The sequence below is a fragment of the Ictidomys tridecemlineatus genome, chromosome 13, assembly GCF_052094955.1.
Source record: "Ictidomys tridecemlineatus isolate mIctTri1 chromosome 13, mIctTri1.hap1, whole genome shotgun sequence".
Taxonomy (NCBI): Eukaryota; Metazoa; Chordata; class Mammalia; order Rodentia; family Sciuridae; genus Ictidomys; species Ictidomys tridecemlineatus.
The window spans coordinates 23,710,125-23,728,735 of record NC_135489.1 but is presented as its reverse complement, the minus strand read 5'-3'; the positions used below and the strand labels follow the sequence as shown (position 1 = coordinate 23,728,735).

The 18,611-nt window shown below is 43.6% G+C and overlaps 1 protein-coding gene across 7 annotated transcripts in view; it reads right to left on the bottom strand.

Annotated features, from left to right (window-relative positions):
• Positions 1-331: 331 nt before the first annotated feature.
• The window catches only part of Myo5b (myosin VB), a 301,342-nt gene continuing 283,062 nt past the window's right edge, over positions 332-18,611 (bottom strand). For all 7 annotated transcript variants that reach the window (XM_078030049.1, XM_078030050.1, XM_078030051.1 and 4 more), the window contains 7 exons: positions 15,794-15,945; positions 14,093-14,182; positions 11,783-11,933; positions 10,244-10,529; positions 9,497-9,671; positions 7,732-7,812; positions 332-880 (listed from right to left, as the gene is read on the bottom strand). In XM_078030049.1, the coding sequence (XP_077886175.1) occupies positions 728-880; positions 7,732-7,812; positions 9,497-9,671; positions 10,244-10,529; positions 11,783-11,933; positions 14,093-14,182; positions 15,794-15,945 (1,088 nt within the window). In that variant the 3' untranslated portion in view covers positions 332-727. The remainder of the gene's footprint in view (positions 881-7,731; positions 7,813-9,496; positions 9,672-10,243; positions 10,530-11,782; positions 11,934-14,092; positions 14,183-15,793; positions 15,946-18,611) is intronic.

Below are 18,611 nucleotides of genomic sequence, written 5' to 3'. Positions count from 1 at the left end.
TTTTAATATTTTTCCATCTTTCTCACATTTGATACCTGGGACAGTAGCATTTTCAGCCTAACTCTTTAAAAACCCAGGACTACCCAAAGACCCTGAGCATATTAGAGACTGGGTCTATTAATTTTGCTTTAGAAACTAATATGCAAAATACTTTATCTGGAAGTCACTTGTACCACTGTCTGATTCACAGCTTCTCAGAGGCCCAGGCCCATTATTTTTGTTTTCAAAACATCTCACCACAAGCTCACCCACTCCTGTGGTTTGTCAACCTCCGGATGTCAGTAGATGCCATTTTCAAGGTTACAAATAAGGGTAAGTCCTCTGCAGGAAATTTGTTATATATTTTTAATATCTTAATTTAGACATTCTTCAGTTAACAAAGATCAGAGCTGGGCCACTTCCACTTTATAGAACAGATACCTTTTAGATGGCCACAGGGACTGCTTGGTGGTTGTAGATTATTGTGTGTGTTTGTGTTTTTTGGTTTTTTTTTTAAGACTGAAATCAAACCTTTAAAAAAAAAAAACTTATTTCAGGTGTTTTTATTCTGAGCAGTATGTACCCAAAATAATGAGAGAGATGTGTCTTAGTTCACACTTTCCACAGGCTCTCCATCTCCGATTTGATCCATTTTTACCAGATTCCACAGATGCGCAGGGTCATTTCACTGCACATGTTTCCTTCTTGCTCTCACTGGGAAGCAAGCTGGCGTGGGAAACGCACATCTTCAGACTTCATTGAGGAACTCCAGGCTGAGACACGCGGGGATGTGGATTGAGTCCATCGTCAGGGAAGATGGATTAAATGGAAACAAAACAGGAAACATGTGTTTGGAGTCTAACAACAGTTGCTGAGGGTCATTCCGCTCTTGTAGTTGTGCCTACGGGGAAGAACAAGGCCACATAAGAACTTACTACATTTGAAATAGCCAATTTAAGTGGATTCACAAAAGTGAGCTGGTATATAGCATGGGAATATTTCTGCGCTTATTAATAAAGCTGTCAGGACCAGGAGAATGCGGTCTCCCTGTACCCAAGATATTGAGTGGTGCAGGGAGAAGCTCTGGTTTAAGCCTGTCAATCAGATAATTCTCTAGAAGGGAGAAAGCGTAATTAAAAGAAAAAAATTCCATCTAAGAGGAGCAGGTAAAGATAGATCTCAGGTTCAGAGGCACTGGAGTAAAGTGGTTGCAGGCATCGGTTCTAGAAGCAGACAGCTTGAGCACTTGTACCACCCTGGGCAAATTTATGAACCTTTCTCTTTCAGTTTCCTGGAACAGGGAAGAACAACAGGACATAAATTGGCAGAAGAGGAAGTCTAGGATTTGGTCCCTCCACTAGGGAAACTATGCAGTTGGAAGGAGTGGTTGTTATCAGCTATTTCAGAACTCTGGAACCTGCCTGGATGCTTATTTTAACTGGGAGAGGGTCTGACTGAAGGAGAGGCTGATCTTTGCTGTGAGCAGCATGTGGAACTGGCTACCATGCCCCATTCCTCAGCCCCAGAGCAGCTGTGGGGACAGACAACTGCATTTCTAGAGCTGCTTGGTTCCAGGAAAAGCAATGGGACCTGGTCCTCCACAAATTTGAGATTGTGTGCACTTTGGTTGGTCTGGGGGCATCCCAGACAGAAGCCTGCCTTGGTTTAAGGCCTCCCCCCTATCTCCCACTTCTTTTGGTACTTGGGATTGAACCCAGGGGTGCTTAGCCACCGAGCCACATTACCAGCCCTTGTAAAAATTTGAGACAGAGTCTCACAGTTGCATAGGGCCTTGCTAAGTTGCTGAGTCTGGCTTTGAACTAGTAATCCTCCTGCCTCAGCCTCCTGAGCTGCTGGGATTATAGATGTGCGCCACCACACCTGGCCCAGTTCAGGCATCTCTTGGGATGCAGTGGCTAAAATCACTATCATTTTTACTATCAAAGACCTGGCAGTATCAAATGGAGTATTTAAAAGGTCAGATCCTCTTCGCTTTTCCTCCTATTTGAAACCAGACATTTTAAGAAAAGTATAATAATTGAAATGAAAAATTCACTGAAGCGTTCAACAGTGGACTTAAGTAGGCTGAAGAAAGGGTCAATAAACTTGAAGATAGACACCTCAAACAATCCAGTCTAAGAGGAAGAAAAAACAATGTTAAAATGAATAGAACCTGAGCAACCAGGTACCAATATACCAGCATACATATTTTAGAAGTTCCAGGAAAGAGAGAAAAGAGGGCAGAAAAATATTTGAATAATGCCCCAAAACATCCTGAATCTGATGAAAGACATTTATGCCACATTCAAGAAACTTGAATCCCACCTTGAATAAACTCAAAGAGATATATAGTGAGAAATATTACAAATTGTCAAAACCCAAAGACACGGAATCTTGACAGCAAGGGAAATAACTTGTCAGAAAGTATCCTCAAAATAAGATCAGAAGCCATGGAGGTTAGGAGACAGTGGGATGAAAATGTCTGAAGGAAAAACACGTCAGCTGAGAATTTTATATCTGATACAAGTGTCCTTCAAGAATGAAGCAGACATTTTTTCTTTCCTTCCTTTCCTCTCTCTTGGAACTGGAGATTGAACCCAGGGGTACTCTACTACTGAGCTACATTCCCAGCTATTTTTTTTTAGCTCTTATTTTTTGAGACAGGGTCTGGCCAAGTTGTCAAAGTTGGCCTCGCTTCAGCCTTCTGAGTTGCTGGGATTACAGGCTATGCCACCACACCCGAAATTAAGTTGTTTCTAGAGACAAGGAAGGACATTATGTATCAGAAAAAGGTTCAATCCATCAAGAACAATTACAAGCACATATATACCCAGCAACAGAGCCCTAAATTATATGAACCCAAAACTGACAGAACTGCAGGAAGAAATGGTTCTCCAATGCTTGCTGGACACTTCAACACCTCACTTTCAATAACAGATGGAATAAAACTGAAAATTGATAGAGGGCCATGAATGACATGACAAGCCCTTCAGACCTAACACACATACAGAACACTCAAGAGCAGAAACCTTTTTGGGGTAATATTTTTCGTTGTAGATGGACACAAGTGCTCTACCACTGAGCCACAACCCCAGCCCCAGAAATACATTCTTGATGTAAGTGGAACATTCTCCAGGACAGACCATAGATTATACAAAACAGTCTTATTAAACTTCAGACTGAAGTCATATAACCATTTCTGGTTACAATGGAATAAGATTAGAAATAAAGGAAAACTGGAAAATCCACCAAGATGTGGAAATTAACAATCTCAAATAGCTCATGGGTCATGTAAATCACAACTGAAAAAGAAGAGCAAACTAAACTCAAGACAGGCAACACAAAGGAAATAAAAGTTACAATGGAGATAAATGGAGAATAGAAGAATATAACAAAAATTAAAAGTTGGTTCAATAAAATTGATAAGTCTTCAGCTAAACTAAGAAAAAAAGAGTGAATTCAGAAATAACCAAAATCAGAAACGGATGTGAGGATGTTACTATCAAATTTACAGAAATAAAAAGGGTTAAGAGAATGCTAAAATCAGTTTTATACTAACAAATTGGATAATCTAGATGAAATGGATAAAATCCTGCTAGCACAAACTATCAAAACTCACTCAAGGGCTGGACCTGTAGCTCAGTGGCAGAGCACTTGCCTATCATGTGTGAGGCACTGGGCTTGATTCTTAGCACCACATAAAATAAAATAAAGGCATTCTATCCATATATAACTAAATTGTTTTTAAAATTAAGAAATAGAAAATCTGAATATATATAAAACAAGAAGATTGAATTAGTAATGAAATGCCTCTCAACAAGAAAAGGGCAGGTTCAGAGAGCTTCAATGGTTATTCTACCAAACATTTAAAGAATTAATGCTAATTCCTCTCAAATTTTTCCAAAAGAAAAATTGTTTTGGAAGACAAAAGCAGCACTTCCTAACTCACTTTATGAAGCCAGTAATGATCTGATACCAAAGTCAAAGACACTACAAGAAAACGTTATTAAAAAAACAGATACAAAAGGACAAATTACGTGTCTACTTAATGAAACATCTAGACTAGACCAATTCAGAGAGAAGAGAGGTTCCCAGAGGCTGGAGGAAGGGAAATAGATGAATAGATGTCACTGCTCAAATGGGTATTCCTATTCAGGATGATGGACTGATTCTGCAAATAGTGTTGATGGTTCCGTAACATTGTCAATGTACTTACTGCCACCAAATTGTACATGTAGAAATGATTAAAATGGTACAACACTGCCATAATTTGGATCTGGAATGTCATCCACAAGCACATGCATTAAAGGGCTGGCCCCCAGCCTTGGTACTGTTGAGGGTGGTGGCATCTCCAGGAGGCAGGACCCATTGGGAGAAAGTCAGGTCTTCAGGGACATGCCTGGCGGGGGTGGGGGGGATATTTGGAACACTAGCCCCTTCCTGTGTCTTTTGCTTCCTGGCCTCCATGATGCAAATAGGCCTGTCACATGTTCCTGTTATGATGTACTATGGCCTAAAGAATAGGGCCAAGTGTCCAGGGATGGAACCTCTGGTGGAGGGATGGGGAGAGCACCCTTCTCATAAGACTATGAAGATCAAGCGTGAACGCATGTAAAATGCTGGGTGCAGCTGGAAGCTCATGGTAAGTGCTGCTTGTTATTAACTGGACACACTTCCTTGTACTTGACTGTGCATTCACAACCAACCTCAGAACCTCAGACTGCAGGGAGGAGCTGAGCTCTTACAAAGGCCACTCAACTGTGGAAGTATTGCTAAGAGGAAAATCCATCATCTTGATTTTGTGAAAACACAGGTCATCCCACACTAGCTTGAGATATAAAGTGTTTTTTTCCTCTTTGAGACAAGGCAACTTTATTGCTTCAAATAGTGACAACATTTTGATATGCTGTGACTTTCGGGAGATTTCATCATTTCTCAATTTTTAGCAGTGGCAAGACAATGAGCACTCATCTGCTGCTCAACTCCTCCAGAAGTTGGGTGTTCCAGCTGGCCTCACTCTAACAGCACCTCTAGTTTTCTTAAGCCTTGAAACAGGGGCCGAGGTCAGTAAATATGTGGGCACATTTGGAAGGTACTGGGAAACTGGCTTGCAGAAGAAAACCAGTTTGACATAGGATTGTGAGATGGCTAAACAGTGGCAGCAGCACTTTAATGGATTACATCATTTTCAGTTGCCTGGAGAGTGTGAATGGAAAGTGCTCCTGATGTCCCCAGGTCTCAATCACAAAATACCAAGGCGTCTGGCATCTTAAAAAATGGGCTAAAATTTTAAGGCAATTTTAACAGTTTGAAAAAACAGTTGGAAATAAGAAGTTTAAGAGAGAAGGATATTCAGGGAGGAATGAGCTACAAGCCTAATTCAAGTTCATAAATGATAGCTCTGGTGGGGCCTGGCAGACTGATCTCTCCTGGGATCAGCAGTTTCTCACACTCAGCCCACTCTGAGCTCTGCTGCATTCATTATTACACACCTATCACACAGCATGTGAAAACGTGGCAGGAAGCTTTGAAAAATAATAATTCTTACAGTCTTTATGCTCATCTTATTTCTCTATTAGAAAGATATCAATAGTCTTTACTATTTAAAGGACTTGAAAAAATTGTTAAGCATTTAGAGTATAAAAATGAGACAAAAGTTAATTATTTCATATATTACAATTTAACTGCAAAGAGCATGTATACATTTAATTAATTAAAATCTCTTGGGCTGGGGATGTGGCTCAAGCGGTAGCGTACTCGCCTGGCATGCGTGCAGCCCGGGTTCGATCCTCAGCACCACAAAGATGTTGTGTCCACCGAAAACTAAAAAATGATTAAAATTCTCTCTCTTTAAAAAAAAAAATTCTCAAGGCAAATCTGCTCACGAAACCCTCTTGTAGATCCTTTGGTGAGTTTAACATTCCTCTCAAATTTAAATTAAAAAATTTTAAATTACTTTAACTGACATGTAAACATTGTACGTGTTTGTGGGGTAGCACGTGATGTCTCAGTACATTCATATGTTCAAATTGTTTTTAAAGGTCAGTACATTGTGCATTTAGCACTCAACCAATAGCTTTCTTTAATAAAGAACTTGAATTTATGGTAAATGGTTCAAGTGTGGGACTGTTTCCTCTGAACACTTTTAGGTAGAAGCAAAGCATAAAACTAGAGCTGGCAAAAAAAAAATTTTTTTTTTTGATAAAAATCCTGAGTAAGATGCAGGATCTGCCGGTCAGTGTATTTAGTTATATTTACAGACACTTGACCTCCATGACATGTTTTCTATGTCCTTTATTCATTAAACCTGCAGTCTGACTTACCATATATTCTTTGACCTTTGGCCTGAATTCCCTTCCTGTAAACAATGCTATTGCCAATTTATAATCAGTTATACTTCTTCCGCTGGTGTGTGTATCTCAGATGTACAAGGGAGACTTTCTAAACTTGTACTTTTGCTTGAGTCATTTACCACCCCTCCATAAAAATCAGCAGTGAGGGCTGGGATCTCAGGCTTCCTTCTGTCATCGGACTCTGGCTCCCCTTTCTGCAGCTGGCTATGTGCTACCCTAACTGGATCCTTTCCATTGGCACCTCCCGTGCCCTGGCATGGCATGCGTTAGCACGAGGGCCTGTTTTCCTCTGCAGGCTGTATCTTTGATAATCTTGTGATTTCTCCATTGCCCGTAAGAAAACAGTCAACCTTCAGTCTGACTTGGCATCGCTTCCTTGACTTTTGGCCTCGATCCTCTACTTAGACACCGCGCTAAAGTTCATGTATTCTTTGCCACAACACTTTTCAGACACAAGGTGATCTTTCTAAATCTCTGGATCTCTACAATGAAACATAGAATAGGCTCTGAATAAAATCCTGAGTGTTTCAGAGGAAAGCTTCTTCTACAAAAAGCCTATGCTTTCTCTAGGTTCTTCAACTTCCTCCACGATTCCTCCTCTGATCAATTTTCCTACTGCTGTCTTTTTTTTTTTTTAAATCCTTGTTTCATGTTGGCATCACTTTACTCACTAAGGGGTCTCCAAGGTCTTCCCTATGTGCAATCATGGGAGACACATGCCCTGTTGTTCTGAGTGATCCCTGTGCTGTCAGTCACCACCGCACACACAGGCCAGGTGCTCAGTCAAGATTACCAGGGGCTTAACTCAAGGAAGCCAGGGCAGATTTCAAAAATCATTTGCCTAAAATATTTTTTTTCCAAGCAGATTTTTTTAAGGTCTCTGTAGCCATTTCCATTATGAGTCTTAAAGATAAAGACACCATTTAAACTCTTAAGTCTTAAGAATGTTTCTTAGTTCCATTTGTGAGTAGAGTTGATATTCTGCTCTCTGAAAATTCCATTTGGTGCCTTAGTAATGTGCTACTGGGAAACAAAATACTTAGATTCAGCCTAAGATTTGAGTGGCAGAGACTAACAGTTCAGTCTTGTGTGTATATAGTTAACAAGTTATTCACAGGTGTTAGGGTTCATGTTTATTTAAGTAGAACGCCTAGGAATGGGAGGTCTTCTAAGTAGTATATTAATAAAGGTTAAAACCTAAAAGTTCAGGGCTGGGGTTGTAGCTCAATGGTAGAGCCCTTGCCTAGCACATGTGAGGCACTGAGTTCGATTCTCAGAACCACATAAAAATAAAGGTGTGGTATTCACCTAGAACTATTTTTTTAAACCATAAAAGTTCACTTCTTTTTACAGTTTTAGATGAGAACTTTACAGAATTGATTAGTATTTTAAAACTTACTTGGATTGTTCGTATAAAGGACACTGTTACTCGCTCTTCAAATTCATTCAGGGGTGTATAAAGGTTTAAAATTTTGACGATCTGTTGGAATGAAAACAAGTTTATTAACACAGAGCTACATGAACAGAAGACAGCCTTAAAGACCAGATGACACTGGTCTTGAGAGCATGGTCTAAAGAGCATGATCTTTAGACAAGACTTATAACATGGAAGGAGATGGACTGATATTTACATACAGTAGAAATCCACACTCAGGGCTCACTTGGGAGATCTGAGACTTTTCCCTCATCCACATTCCCCACATTCCCATCAACCCTGTCCCTGTGCTTGGTTGCCTATAGATAATGAGGAATTCAGAAATCTGTTGCCTGAAATCCTCAGCCTCTTATCTACCAGTAAGGACAAGATTTCTTCCAAGGAATAATGGGAGTCTTACCTTAGATGCCTCGTTTAGGCACCCAAATCCTCTTCTACCTCCCTCTCCCATGAAAAATGAAATGCAAAAATTCATGTATAAAAGAGATTTTCTGCTTATTTGGAAGGGAGATAATCTTTGGTTTGCTTACTAATTGGTGGAAGTAGCCCACCCAGCTGTAGAGCCAGCTGCAATCTAGAAGTTCTTGTGAAAGAAAAGTACAATTAAAAGAGGGCAACATTGGAAAACTTTTAGTACATTTGCAGAAGGAAACAATGTTCTTAAGAGTTCAATAGTTCATTTATTAGTAGTTAGTGTAGGAGGTAAGGAGAGGTGTGTTTACTTTGTTACGCAAAGTTTGGAGCTTACTGTTTTAGATGTTGGGGGCGGGGCATGCACTTGATTTAGAAAGTCTAGTTTCTTTGTGCCAGTCTCTGTAGCCATTTCCAGTAGGCACACCCAGGACAGAGGGCAAGGTCTGGCTGTCTGTGGATCTATCTTTTTTAGACAGGTGGTATGTCTGCAACTGAGTTGCAATATAAATACAATTTTGGAAGTGGGGGGAAAAGAAAGTGACATTTAAATACTTCTTGATTCTTAATGACTTTCATTTAAACCAATATAAATGGAGTCTTAAGGGAAAACATAATCATATTGAAATAATTGGAAAGAGTAGATGCTTGATGCTGAAAAGTTCAGAAAAATTTAAAATTTCTACATAACAATTCAGAACTCATTATTTAAAACAAGTAGTGGCTAGGTGCAATGGCACACATCTGTGATCCCAACCACTCCAGAGGATGAGGGAGGATTCCAAGTTCAAGTCCAACTGGGGCAACTTAGCCATACTCCTTCTCAAAATTAAAAAGTGTTGGGGCATAGCTCAGTGGCAGAGTGCTTGTATAGCGTATGCAAGACCAGTGGGTTCAATTCCCAGTACAGAAGGGGTTGCAGCAGGGAGAGCCCTTGTTTTCTTTTTTGTGGACTGGGGATTGAACAGAGCCACTTTACCACCGAGTTTCATCACCAGTGCTTTTTAGTTTTTGAGATAGGGCCTTGCTAAATTGCTGCAGCTGTTCTCAGACTTATGATCCTTCTGTGTCATCCTCCCAAACTGCTGTGATTACTGATGTGCCCTATGTGCCTGGTTACTACTTTGTTTTCTAAGTGAGCAAGAAGAACCAGCTGCTGTTACAGGAAACAGCAGCTGTGGCATCTTGTTTCACAGACCAAAGCGGTGTCTGGCTACATAAAGGCAGGGGGTGTGCCCCTAAACACACATACCCACCCCCACAGCGGCAAGAACAGATTGAGAAGCAGGACTTGCCCTAAGCACCGGGGTAACCCTACCTGCTGGGTGCTGAGGGAGGTACACAGAGAACAGATGGCCTCCGCGTCCTCGTGGGTTTTCTTCTTTAACTGCAGGAGCTGGGCGGCTTGGATCAGAGGTTCCATGGTCTGAGCTGCTCCGCTCTGGTGAAGGTTCCTTCCCCGAAGCCACTCTTCAAGCTCACTTATATTATACCTTAGCCACAGGTAAAAAGTGAGTGGTTAAGCCCCAATTCATCGGTTGAAGGCACCCCTGTGCTTTGAGGATAGCTGCCACCAGTGTCATCATCCTCACCTCAACTACCTCACAGGTTACAAGCTGGAAAGGTAGCCGTTTGTTTAATGAAGAACAAACAAATCCAAGAATGAAGGGGACTAAAAAGCCACCAAAGAAGAAATACTGAAATAAATTTTTATAAAGCAATGGAGAAGGCATTAGATGTACTGAATTGAAACAATGTATATTTAACATTCACAAGCATATTTGTAGTCTTTGTAAGCCTTCATGCCTCCTAACTCACTGATTTCTCTTACCTGGCCACATTGTATCTAGTCTTCAACTATATAAAAGTCCTTAAGCTTTAATGTTTACCACCTTGGTGGTAATGAATTTCCTCAACCAATAAAAAGAACCTGAGTTTGAATCATACGCTGTGACAAGCACTATTAGATCAGGACTTCATTTTTAGAGGCAAGCACATTATGCTCTGCTTCCAGCTAGTGTCGGGAGTCCCTTCTCTCCCTTTGTTGGATGAGAGCCTCTCTCACCTGAGTTGCATGCCTGTGCTCCATGAGCAGACGTCCTTCCGTAGGAGCAGGTTGTTAAGAGTCACTGCGGTGATCATGTAGAAGAGCTGTTTGAACACTTGCAGGATGATCTCAGGGTCCAGGCCCTGGTCACACATGACGGTGTGAAAGTAATTCATCTGGCGGATGATGGCTTCCAGGCAGTATGAGTTATCCCCGTCTGCCATGCTGGAGGAGCGCTTCCGGTAGCCCATTGGCTTCACACCAGATAGACCCTGAATGCTCTCATTTTCCAACATGGCAGAAACTGAAAGAAAAACATGGTTAGAGAAGCTTGCAGGTCCTCATAAACAAGCTCTGATGCTGGACTGCTCAACAGCACTCACTGTTTTCGCAGTGATCCCATCCAGAGGTGCACAACGTTGACATGCTCAGGAACTTACAACTTTTGGCAAAGCATTTCTAATGTGTTGATCTCTGGGTGGAATAAAATATCTAAGGACCAGATTTTTGCTTAAATGTATTGATGGAATAAAGATGATACACATGCACTAGCTTGATTCTCTACTGCCTGCACCAAGTCCAAGATGAGAACTGAACAATTTGAGTGCAGTCCTGGCCCAGCCACTATGTCAACATTAGGTTAGTTACTGAGACACTCTTAACCATGGTGCTTTATGACCACTACCCTCTTTGGGTACCAACAACCCTATGAGGTACCCATTTCACTGATAGGAAACCGGCATAAAGAGTTTAAATAACTTGCTTATAGTCATGTGGCTAGGAACTCGGGGACAGGATTTGAACCCAAACTGACTGACTTCGAAAGCAGTGCTACTAACCCTCCCATCATTCCACATGCTGTAGTATCTCCAGTTTCTCTGTGCTTTAGAAGATGACAAGAAGAAAGATTTGGAATAAATCTTATTCCAAGGGACATACTTATAGATTGGTCCTACTTGGAATTCACCCCAAACCTACTAGTGTTATAAGAACCTGGAGAAAGTATTACACACCTGCCCAGGTTCGCGTTCCTCCCCAACCTTCATGCAGCAGTGAGTGCTGCACATGGGTTTCCTTTCTTTTAACCTAAAACATAGCTGCTCTTATTTTTCCAATTCTGATTTCATGTTCAGTGCCAAGTACACTCACTGCTTTGAACAAAGTGAGTGTTCAGCAAATATTGTTGCCTGAGGTTTAACTGCTGTGTTCTTGCCTATGAACACACACAAGGCTTTCCTTTTTTCATGAAAAATACAAAATGGACAAGAGGATACTATTTTACTGTATGTGCATTTATGCCTTTGAGTTCATATTTATTACCTATTGAAATTTCTTGAGGAAAAATAATACAACATACTACAGGAGAGGAAAAAAATCATTCCATTAAGCTAGCATATTTGGGTGAGATGGCATTGAAAATTTCACAGGTCTCAGGCACAATGTGCACAGCTCCGTAGGCCTTCTCTGGGAAGGCCCTGGCTAATACATCGGGCTCCCTGAAGATGGGAGACTTCCAGAGCCCGGAATGAGGGCTAGAGCCCTCCTGTGCTAACTTACCTATCATTGGCTGCAACAAGCCCTCAGCAATTTTAATGAGCTGCTGGTAGATCTGAATGGAAAGGTCGCTCAGCACTTGACGGTATTCAGTGAGGTCAAAGTTCTTAAGACAATGTTCATTCTGCTTCGCGGTGTTCTGAGTCATGAAGCCCTGGAGAGGAAAGATCGGTATTACTGAGATTCTGCGTCTCTTGGCCTCAGTACAACTTCTGAGCCTCTGGTTTCTTTAGCAATGTATTTGTGGGGACTCCACCCACCTAGGACCTCCCCATCAGGCTTCAATGGTGGCCCTTGAACTCAAAGGTAGGGAAAATACTCAAAATGACAGAGAAGCCACACTGTAATTAAGAAGGCTTAGGTAATTTAGTCTAAATCCCTAAAGCGTTCCAAGGCATCAAAGCCTGATTGGCAGCAGCTCAAGCAAAGAGGGACCCACGATTTCCACTTTGTCTAGCGCTATCCCCATCCAGGTTAGCCTAAAACAGAGTGGACACAGCTCCTAAAGGAGTGTCCATGGGATAGATTATGTGTCTGTATAAAGAGACATTTTATGTGGACTCTATCACTGGGCATCAGAATTAACAGATGCACTGAAATGATTCTACCACAAGATCACTGTGTCCCTTTAGCTTTCTGTATTAACAGGAAGAAACACGGAAGCTCAAAGAATTGCTAATATAAAAGGCACTCCTGTGACCAATTTTTTTTTTATTCAGGTCAAGGGAAACCAACAGCAGGTAAAAAGATGTATGCTTTCAAAAGGGTGACAATCCCCAGTGAAGCTTCTTGTGCTGTGCCAAGTTACACAGCAGTTTTTTTTATATAGAGGGAAGAAGAGCAGGTGGGAGAGAGACTGATGCAATGACTTAGGCGGTCTTTCATTCCTTCTCATTACTTAGACCACAAAGACCTGGTTATTATGTGGTTCCAGTCTTGTTCCCGAGAACACAGAGCACATGAAACAGCTGCCATGACAGTCCCTGGCTTTACACCATGTTCCACTCAGAACACAAGTAAGTTTGGGTGAAGTGATGGTCCTTAATAAAATAACATTAAATGTCATCCCAAGCTCACAGTAAAAGCTTGTGGATATCATGGTTACACAACAGAAGGCGTCTGTCTGAAATGAAGGCCATTTCTCTCACCTTTAACTCACTCCCTAATAAAAGCAGGTGATCAAACTGAAGTTGTGATGCTTAGGAGAGGAGTACAGTCCAGCCACATTCCAAAGTCAAGACTGACTGCGATGGCACAGCTTTTATTATTACCCCAGGGAGAAAGAAGTGTACCAAAAATTTATCTATTACAAAAGATGGAACAAAGCTTTAAAGTGTCCTACTGGGCCAGGTGCCTATAATCCCAGTGACTAGGGAGGCCAAGGCAGAAGGATCAGCAACTAAGAAAGACATCATCTCAAAAACAAAACAAAAAACCAAAACAGAACGAAAGAAAGAACTGGGGATGTAGTTCACTGGACAAGTGCCACAGGGTTCAAAACTCAATTAAAGCACATGAAACAGCCGCCATTACAGTTGCATTGTTTTCATTAGGCTACATCTTGACCTTGGGACAGGCGCATGGTGAGATACGTGAAAGAAAGGGGAGAAAGAGAAAAGTGGAGCAGACCTGTGAGGATCTGAGAGCAGGCAGGGCTGGCACTGGAGAGACTGAGGAAAGTGCCTTATGTTAGAAAGGCTGACCGTGCAGCTCGAGATGCTTGAGTTGCGGACGGCAAGTTCTGGATAAAGCGGGGTCACAGAGGTCCAGGGTGGAGCATAAAATGATAGTGACAATTGGGCCTCTGGCCAAGGAATCCAACTGGGTTGGAAGCATGAAGCTGGGCCTCAAGGTCAGTTTGTATAAATGTAGTTCTGATGACTGGGTGCCTCATTTTTCAGGGACATCTTTATCCTAAAATGGACAAACTTATCAGTTGGCTTAGGAGACAGCCTGACACACTAGACAATTAAGCTTTCTTTCAGCTTTCACTGACACGGGCTCTTCTAGGACGGCTTCGGAAATGACAGGCCACGAGGGGTTTCTTGGCGAATCCCAGGGGCTGACAATGGGTGGGTGAGCAAACTCATTTCCCTACCAATTCTACTCACTGGACAAAGGGGCCCTTGGACTCACTGAAGCCTCCTGGAGGCAGGGCTCCCGTGGCTTCCCCTGCTCCTGCTTTCAGTTATCAGGGATGGCAAGGCATACCTGCCATCAGAAGGTGTGCCAAAGACCTGTCTTTTTAGGCGATCCAGAGCAACTCAGAACTCCAAGTGGACAAAGCAGGATACACCTTCTGGTACCACTCACCTCGTCCCCACTGTACTGCTTCAAACAATGAAGGAGGCGACAGGTGTTGGATAACCAGAATGACGTCATCTCAAAGTCGTCATTGTGCTTCTGTGAAAAGGACATCCCCGGTATGAGTAAATACTTCCCATTGGGTGAAATGCTCACTTTGGGCCTCTCTTCCCGTGTTTCTCACTCTTGCCTAGCATTCCCCAGCAGCCCCGACACTGGACAGGGCACCTGCCAGTTACAGGAGAAGACCTGCTGAGAGACTGCCTTATTGCTCCTCCACTACCAGGGATGGCATACCCAACCCCTTCCTGGCCCCCTGATCATGGTGCACATTCAGGAACCCATACAATAAACATGCTGCCATCTACAGCTGAAGGATGTGAAGCCAAGTGGCACAGATGAGGCCAGGCCCCAGCAGCCCGTGGCTGTTGTCTATCCACCCAGCCAGGCGGGGGGCCAGACTGGCCCTGATCGTGAACTACCAGCTACTCAACACAAAGAATGCGAGGGAGCATGCTGGTGAAATGCTCTGGTGTCCCAGTTATTAACAGGTCTGATGTCTAATGGTTTCATCTCCCCAAAAAAAAAAAAAAAGGCAATGAACACATAACTACATGAACAGCTACAGCCCAGTTCCTGCACAAAAGCCAGAGCCTTCATGAGCTCGCTCTGTGGGGTAAGCATTGTCATTATCTAAGTGCAGACAGAAGAGAGGTGTAAGCTATGACAATCAACAAAGGTTGAATGTAGTGACCATGGGGCTGGGGCAGGCTAATTTAGTTCTTGATTAGGAAAGGCTTTCCTAAGGGAGGGACATTTTCAGTCAGTCCTAGGTAGTACCAGACTGGCCTAAGACTCCAGCTGAAGCCTGTGAGAGGTCAAGGCCAGAGACAAATTTGAGCCTCATCAGCATGTGGATAGGACATGGTTAGAGCTGTGAGTGGCTAAAACTACTCACAGTATGGAGCCTGGTAGGGAAGGCTTTGCAGCCATGGGTATGGAGCCAGAGATAATGGCTGGTAATCTCAGAGCAGGAACCACAGGCTAAGTGAATCCAGAACTAGTAAGGCCTTAGTGCTCTTGGTGTCCAGGAAAATGGAGGATAATCTCTAAGGGCAGCAATACCTGGGGCTCACTCAGGACTTCTTGAGGTAGAAATCTAAGGGTCTCAAAAGCCTCCCTTGCTACTGCCTAGGGGCTAGGTTCACCTCCTTGCAGACTAGCGACACAGTGGCTACCGTTATACTTTTTGAAGAACCTTGTATATTTAGGTGACATTCTTAAGTTGCTTTAACATGAAGTAATCCCATCCTGACCCAGGCTGGGTCACCTTGCAAATTGACAAATGTCAGAAGCTCTGCCTGTTCCACTGCCCTTCTCAGCAAGCACCTGGCCCCTAGGGAAGGTGAAGGTGGCCTGGGCTCCAGATGTGCCTCTGAAGTCACTCTGGGGTAAGGCCGGCTTGTTCTTGGCTGCAGCAGCAAAGCCATCTGTAAGAACTGGTTGTCCCTGGAGGCTCTCACTGGAGTTCTGGGCTTCCTGCCATTTCTGAGCCTGAGCACCCTTCTCTGGGGAGTGCTGGGCATCCCAGTTACTACAGTTGGAGGCTTGGGAGAAAGCACTTCTCAGAACCCAGGCAGAGAAGCAATGGGGAGGCGCTGGTTTTGCTCATTTCACTGTGAACCACGACTTTCTGTTCAGGTCACATACCTTTAGGACTTTCTTAATGCCATTGATGGTGGAGGTGAGCAAGGAGTGCACCTTGAGGTCGTCATTGGTGTAGTCCGCGTGTCTGATGCACATGTAGAGGATGTATGCGGGGAGGCAGGGCACTGTGCCCGACAGCATCTGGGGCTTCAGGTCTAACAGCAATGACAGCAAGAGTTAGATCTAAGTGGGACACTGGCAGTGAGAATCCGGGCCTCAAACAGAAAGGTTTGCAATATTTCCTTGTAGCTCAGCTAGGAAGGCCTCTCATGGGAGGGAGGTTGGGAGAAGGGCAGGAGAGAAACTGCCCAAGGTTATGCAAATTCCTTTCAACCCTGATAGACCAGATTTTCAATACTATTTTAAAAAATAAAGACCATATTCCTCCTTGTTTGCATTATAACAAAACAGGCTCCTAATTCCCCACTCTTACAACATGAAGGAAAACAGCCCAGGAGTTACACAGAGGCTATGGACTTGAGTCAAGAAGGGGCCTGTGGCCAGGTGCAGGCTGCAGACAGGACCTGGTTCCCTTGCTAGGTGAGAATGCCAACCCCTCTTCATCCCCACTTGCTACTACAGGTACACTGGGTTCTCTGACAGTCTGAATATAAAGACTGGCCCTGGGAGAATTTGGCAAATTGTATGTGCCCAAAGACACAGCCAATCTGCCAAGGACTGGGAAGGCTGGAGCAACCTCTGGCCCATGGAACCATCCATTTGGGAAATAAATTACCTGAAACTCTTGCCCTGCTACCTCCTAGCCAATAACCCAGCAGGCCACTGCCACTCTGCCCCCTCCCAGCCTTTTCCCCCTCCTATTCTATATCCCCTGCCCATCTCCACCCCCAATGCAGGTCTGCTGTGGCAGGACTGCTCCAGCCTGGTGCCTCATGTCTCTCTGCACCTACCCAGACACTCTCCCTCAGCCCTTGGCCCACTTCCTGCTCACACCCCCTGGCTAGATCCAGGGGAAAGCTGTCAAAGTGCTTTTTGATTCCAAGCATGCTAACAGAATAAAAACCAACTTAAAACAGTGACTGATAAAGAATCTAGAGAAGTTAGAAGAAAGATCTGGTCATAACATGTGAGTCTGGGGCCCCAAGAGTGTCACTTCAGCCTCTTACTGTATCCTGGCTTTCACTCTTACCCCATCCAAGCTAAGCCCACCAACCCCTCGACGTGCAGGCAGGCAATATGCTCAAGTTTTCCACCAGAGCTGGCCCAGGGTGGGGCTGTGCTGCTAGCATCTCTAGCTGCTTCCCAGGTTTCATCATTCCCTCAAATCCATCTTTCTAGTTAGAATAATTCTAACTACAGACCATAATACTCTGGATACATGGTTAACATGCTTTTTTTTTTTTTTTTTTTTTTTAAGTTTGGCAGATGGCTGTGGACTGGCCCTTGGCTCTGATTTGAACGCAAGTAACACCAGAAAAAAATATCTTGTAGGCCCAGACTTTCAACCCATAGCTTTTTTCAAGCCTGACTCGTGTGCAGACTACTAGCCTTGGCATGTTCTATTGTGATGAAGCAGTTTGCTTGGGCTTCCTAACTGGATGGGAGCATCCGGAGTAGGTGGGGACCTTGACTCTTTCTTTTCTCCTCAGAGAAACAAGCTAGTGCCTTCCTGAGGCATCCATTCATTTAGATGGGGTCTTGTGGAAGGCTGATGATTGGGTTCTTTTCCTAAGCAGCTCAGCAGTAAGTGACCTTGCCTAGAGCCATCTGAGCAATGACAGCAGGAACAAGCCACCTGTCTGGCACTGTTTTAAATAGAAGTCTTATTTACTTAGTTAACTCTGACACTGTATAGTTTGGAGTTTATGGAAGAGTAAACATTCATTCCTAATAGAAGCAGTCTGCTTAAGGATGTTTAACATGAATTTTTGTTATCTTTGTCACATCTCTCACAATTATAGGGCAAACTAATCTCCATTACAGAACAAAATGTCCAGGCATAAGCAGGTTACTAAAAACAAAAACCACAAAAGGAAAGTCTGTGCTAGACACAAGTCACACTCCCTTCTCCCAGTAGCTTCAGCCCCAGGCACGGTAGCTCAGTGGAGCGGAAGTGCAATAACCTGCAATGAATTCCTGAAGAACAATGGTTTCCTCTTTCTTGAACTGATCTACCTTGCTAAAGCTGCCATCTGACTCCTGAGAAGGTTTTGCAATTGCACCATCACATTTAGCCTTGCTATACGTCACATGAGGGGATGAGAAGATGGGGGCCCCCCATCTCCATTTTACAGATGGGGACACCAAGGCACCACAAAGAAGAGAGCTCATAGCTCATGACTATGAGCTGGGCAGGCAGGTGAGGAGAGCAGCTTTCAAGAGCCTGGTGTTTCAGCCCAGAAGGCAGCTCCCTGACCAAGCCACCTGGAGTTATTCAGGCACAAACCTGTATAACCTGCAAACAGGACGCAGACCCCCCTCTCTAAGCAGCCAAGAAGAGAGACCCTGAGAGGAAGAAGTTCCCTTTCTGACTTAACGGGGAAAAGTCTGCCCTCTTCGGTAGGGTGGCAGGTCTTTCAGTCCTGAGGACGAGGCAGGCCAGCCTTGACCTTGCCAGATTCCTGAAAGGAGGAATGCAGGGACAGTACAGACCAAGCCCAGGGAACCTTCACAAAGGACCAGAGTGATCCTAGGCCCTTTGCATGAACTCGGTGCTCTTCAGACTTCAGTGTGTATATGAACCACCTGGATTTTTTGCTATGTGCATTCTAATTTGGGAGGTCTGGAGTGGAGCCTGGGAGTCTGCACTTGAAGCACCTTTTCAGGGGATGCCGCTGGTTCAGGGACCATCCCGTGAGCC